General features: G+C 37.4%; 1 protein-coding gene across 1 annotated transcript; it reads left to right on the top strand.

Annotated features, from left to right (window-relative positions):
• Nucleotides 1-590: 590 nt before the first annotated feature.
• On the top strand, nt 591-2,105 carry LOC132186787 (probable UDP-glucosyl transferase 73B6). Its single transcript, XM_059600890.1, has one exon. The coding sequence runs from the start codon at nt 591-593 to the stop codon at nt 2,103-2,105; it is 1,515 nt and encodes a 504-aa protein (XP_059456873.1).
• The last annotated feature ends 2,165 nt before the right edge of the window (nt 2,106-4,270 follow it).

Genomic DNA, 4,270 nt, shown 5'->3' with positions numbered 1-4,270 from the left:
CCATGGCCCTTGGAGGTGGTTCGGCCACCTCCAAGGGCCAAATCAATTTTTTTTTATTTTTTTGATTTGGCCTTGGGGGTGGCCGAAGCCCATGGGGGTGGCGTCGTCACCCCCCATGCCCCAAAATGTGGTGGCCGGCCACCCCCTGTGGCCAACATGGGGTGGCCAGCCACCTTTTTGTTTTTTTTTCTTTTATGGATCCTCTCCAGTTCAAAGTAGACTGGAGAGGATCCTTGTCCCTCTCAGACGAATCTTTTGATCACCTCCTTCCTTTTGCTCATTTATTATTTTATTGGGATTCAACAATGACCGCGGCTTTGAACCCTGCTAATTTCATTACGCAATACTACTTCCACAAGATACCGTCGCCGTCTGGAAAGGGAAGGCTATTCCAATTGCCTTTTGGCCCTTTACAAATTTTCTAACTTTAATTTGTCGCCCAGGTGAAAGATCCCGTCACTGTCTCACACGGGCAATATCTCAGTCATGGCGGCTGCATCACAAGAATATCGCCTCAATTCTGCTTATATTTAAGCTCTTCTACGCGCAGAGCCCTCAGGCTCAGGTCACAGATCATAAGCTTTTCAGTCATGGCTGCTCCATCGCCTTCCCATGTAGTCGTTTTCCCTTATATGGCTCAGGGCCACACCATCCCATTACTAGACATAGCAAAAGCCTTCGCAAACCGTGGCCTGAAGGTCACCATAATCACCACCCCCTCAAATGCTCCATTCATCTCTTCCAAAACCTCTAACCACCCAAATATCTCTTCCTCAATAATCCCTTTTCCCAGAGCTCAAGATTTACCCGAAGGATGCGAGAACACCGCCGACCTTCCTTCAATGGCTCTGCTCGCTCCCTTCGTCGAAGCCACCAAACAAATGAAACAACCGTTCGAGGGAGTACTCAGAGACATGATTAGCGATGGGTGTCGCCCCATTTGCGTAATCTCTGACTTCTTCCTAGGCTGGACACTCGATTCGTGCCGTTCTTTTCGAATTCCGCGCATCGTCTATCATGGGATGGGGGTGTTATCGATGGCTATTTGTAAATCCGTTGGTTTGCTTGCCCCGAGCGTAAAGGATTCATCGGATTTGGATCCGATAGAGTTCCCAAATCTGAACGCTCCGTTCACTTTGCTCAAATCTGACATCCCTGAAGGGCTCCTGCACGCCAATCCTGATGATGATTTTGTGCGCCTCTCTCTGGAGGCAGGGGAAGCGGATATAAATAGCTGGGGCGTTGTGGTTAACAGCTTTGAGGAGATTGAAGGTGATCACGCGGGTGAATTTGAATCCCTCTATGTGAACCAGGCCAAGGCGTATTGCGTGGGGCCGTTTCTATTGTATGATCGTCTTGGATACGATCATGTGGGGACTGAGGAGCAATCCTATTCGTACATCAAGTGGCTCGACGATCAAGCTGAATCCGGTGGTGTGATCTATGTTTCATTCGGTACGCAGTCACACTTCTCGGAGCATCAAATGGACGAGATTGCTTCCGGGCTGGAGATGGCGGGCCATCCGTTCATTTGGGTTGTGAGATCGAAAGAGTGGGTCCCGCCAGATGGATGGAATGCGAGGGTGGGGAGGAGAGGGTTGGTTGTACAGGATTGGGTGGACCAGCGAAGTATCCTAGCTCACCCTGCGACGGGTGGGTTTTTGAGTCACTGCGGATGGAACTCAGTGTTGGAGAGCTTATCAATGGGGGTCCCACTTTTGACGTGGCCCGCTCTTAGTTTTTCGGACCAACCATTGAATGCCAAATTTGTAGCAGTGGGATTGGGAGTTGGGCTAATGATCCCACAAAGAGGTGTTGGAGGAGAGAAAATCGTGACCGTTGATCGTGATGTGATTTGTGATGGAGTGAAGGAGTTGATGGGAGGTGAGGAAGGGAGAAAGGCTAGAGAGAGAGCACAAGCATTGGGGAGATTGGCAAGGCATGCGGTGGAGAAAGGTGGGTCGTCCGATTTGAAGTTGGACGAACTGATTGAGCAACTCACCATAAAAAAATGTGAGACCAAACTCTTCGCTATACTTATTGTGGAGCAATACTATATACATTATTTTCATTTAATATTATTAAATCTCAACATTATGAGGTGACAATCTTAAGTAACATTATTTTTTTTTATTTTTTATTTTTTATCTCTTATCTATTTTCATTTATATTATTTTCAAATTCACCATTAAATTTGCAGGAAGACTGATGGTGAATTTAAAAAATAAATAATCAAATGAATGAGAGATTGATGAATAGCATGTCTTTTTTTTTTTCATTCTCCTTTTTTAACAAAGATGAATCCAATTGGTTAAGATTATCACCTTTGTAATATAAATATTGAATAAAAACTTAATATTGTGACTTGTTTTCTCAATAAGCATTTTCATCTTATATTCTCCTGATAAGAAACCCTTGTTTTGTAAGCATTAGATAAGTGTTTCAATTTATACGAGATTTTATTTTACAAAAATGAATATGAATATTAAATAATGAATATGTTATCACGTTATTGAAAAATTTTAAATGATATGATATCATGTAGGCTAGTAGATACAACAATATAATTTTTTTTTTTTGTTATAAAATAGTTATTCTCTATAATGTACATGTGTTATATCGGTGTACCTGATGTCACCTTATTATAAATAAGGAACTCTTTCTCATAAATTTTAATAGAGTATTATAATTTTTTTACCATATATTTTGCTCTAAATTTGTTTGAGCTCGTATGCTAAACTCAGAAGTAGAATCCATAGCAAAGCTTTAAAAAGCTCTGATTTCATGTCAAATGTATGATTTACAGGTATGGAAAAAAAGAAGGAAGAAAGGAATGGAAAATAGAGGCAAAGGGAGTTGGAAGAAGATGATCTTCTGTATGACATTACGTACAGCTTTGTACATATGCATGGAGAAAACAAAATAACAGTCAACAGAAAATCTGAATCTTGCACGCCAGCTTGTTCTATAACTAAATCCACGTGTATAACTAACTTAACTAACAGCTCAACTTCATTTACATTCCATTAGTTAACAAAATGCATTCTTAAGTTTATTTGGAATTGCGTTGAAAAATAATGCTTTGTTTATACAAAAAAATCTCATTTTTAATCTTCCTCCAAAACACAATTCTATGTTTTTTTAGAGAGACGAAAAATCAAACAAATCATTTTTTAAGTTTTTACCTGTCGTACATAATTTTTTATATACTAAAATTACTTTTTAAACTCTTTAACGTTTAGACTATGTTTGAAATTACGTTGGGAAATAAACTTGTCTATTAAAATATATATATATATATATATATATATAGAAAAAGCTTTTTAGAAAAAAAAAAAAAAAAATCTCATTTTCAAGCTTTCCCCAAAACATAATTTTTTTACTTTTTTTTAAAGCAATTTTTTTTGGTAAAGAAAAATATTTTTAAACTTTTGTGTTCAAATACAACCCACAAACCTAACATGAAATTTAAGGTTTAGAGTTAAGGAGTCTGACCCGTTTAATTGAATGAATTGAGTTAGGGTTTATCTATATAGTCTTATATCCATGCCTCGACACGACTAGAACCTAACACAAGACATAATGGTTAGCAATTTTTGACATGATTCGCGAACCCGACAATTATCAAATATAAAATTAGAAGGTTAGAGTTTAAAGATTTAACTCATTTAATTAAATAAGTAAAGTTAGGATTACCTATATATCTTTATACTCATACATTGACACAACTCCAACTTAAGATGCAAATACAATTTGCCAGCCCCAAATAGGAGTCACTCTCAATCAAGTTAAACAAGTGAATTGATAAAACAATGATTAAGTAATTAAATTTATCTTTTCCTATAAATTAGGAGTACAAATGCCCAATCTGGCATGATATGCCATATGTGAGTAAACCGTTGACGAAGCCATTATTGATCTTTAACTTTTATAATTTATTTTTTTTATTTTTTCTAAGCCTATAAATTTTATAATAAACCGAATGTTCCCTGTTTTGGGATGAAATTAAACTTAAAGTAAGCTACTCTACGTCTTAAAAAAACCAGTTGGATGTAGTTCATAGACTTGGCAGAGCCCCTGCTTTACGAGAATTGTATAAAAATTCAAAGTCAAACCTACATATTTATAGCTAACGTTAGCCACTAGGCTCCAATTTTTTTTTGTTGTCGGTTTGACTGGTATATATATTTATATCTATTATTGAAGAGTCGAACAAAAAATTATAATAGCAATTTTTTTTTTAAAAAAAAAAAATTACAGATAATCAAAT

Source organism: Corylus avellana, chromosome ca1 (assembly GCF_901000735.1).
Source record: "Corylus avellana chromosome ca1, CavTom2PMs-1.0".
NCBI lineage: Eukaryota > Viridiplantae > Streptophyta > Magnoliopsida > Fagales > Betulaceae > Corylus > Corylus avellana.
The sequence above is the reverse complement of the archived record's forward strand: the minus strand, read 5'-3'. Positions and strand labels throughout refer to the sequence as shown.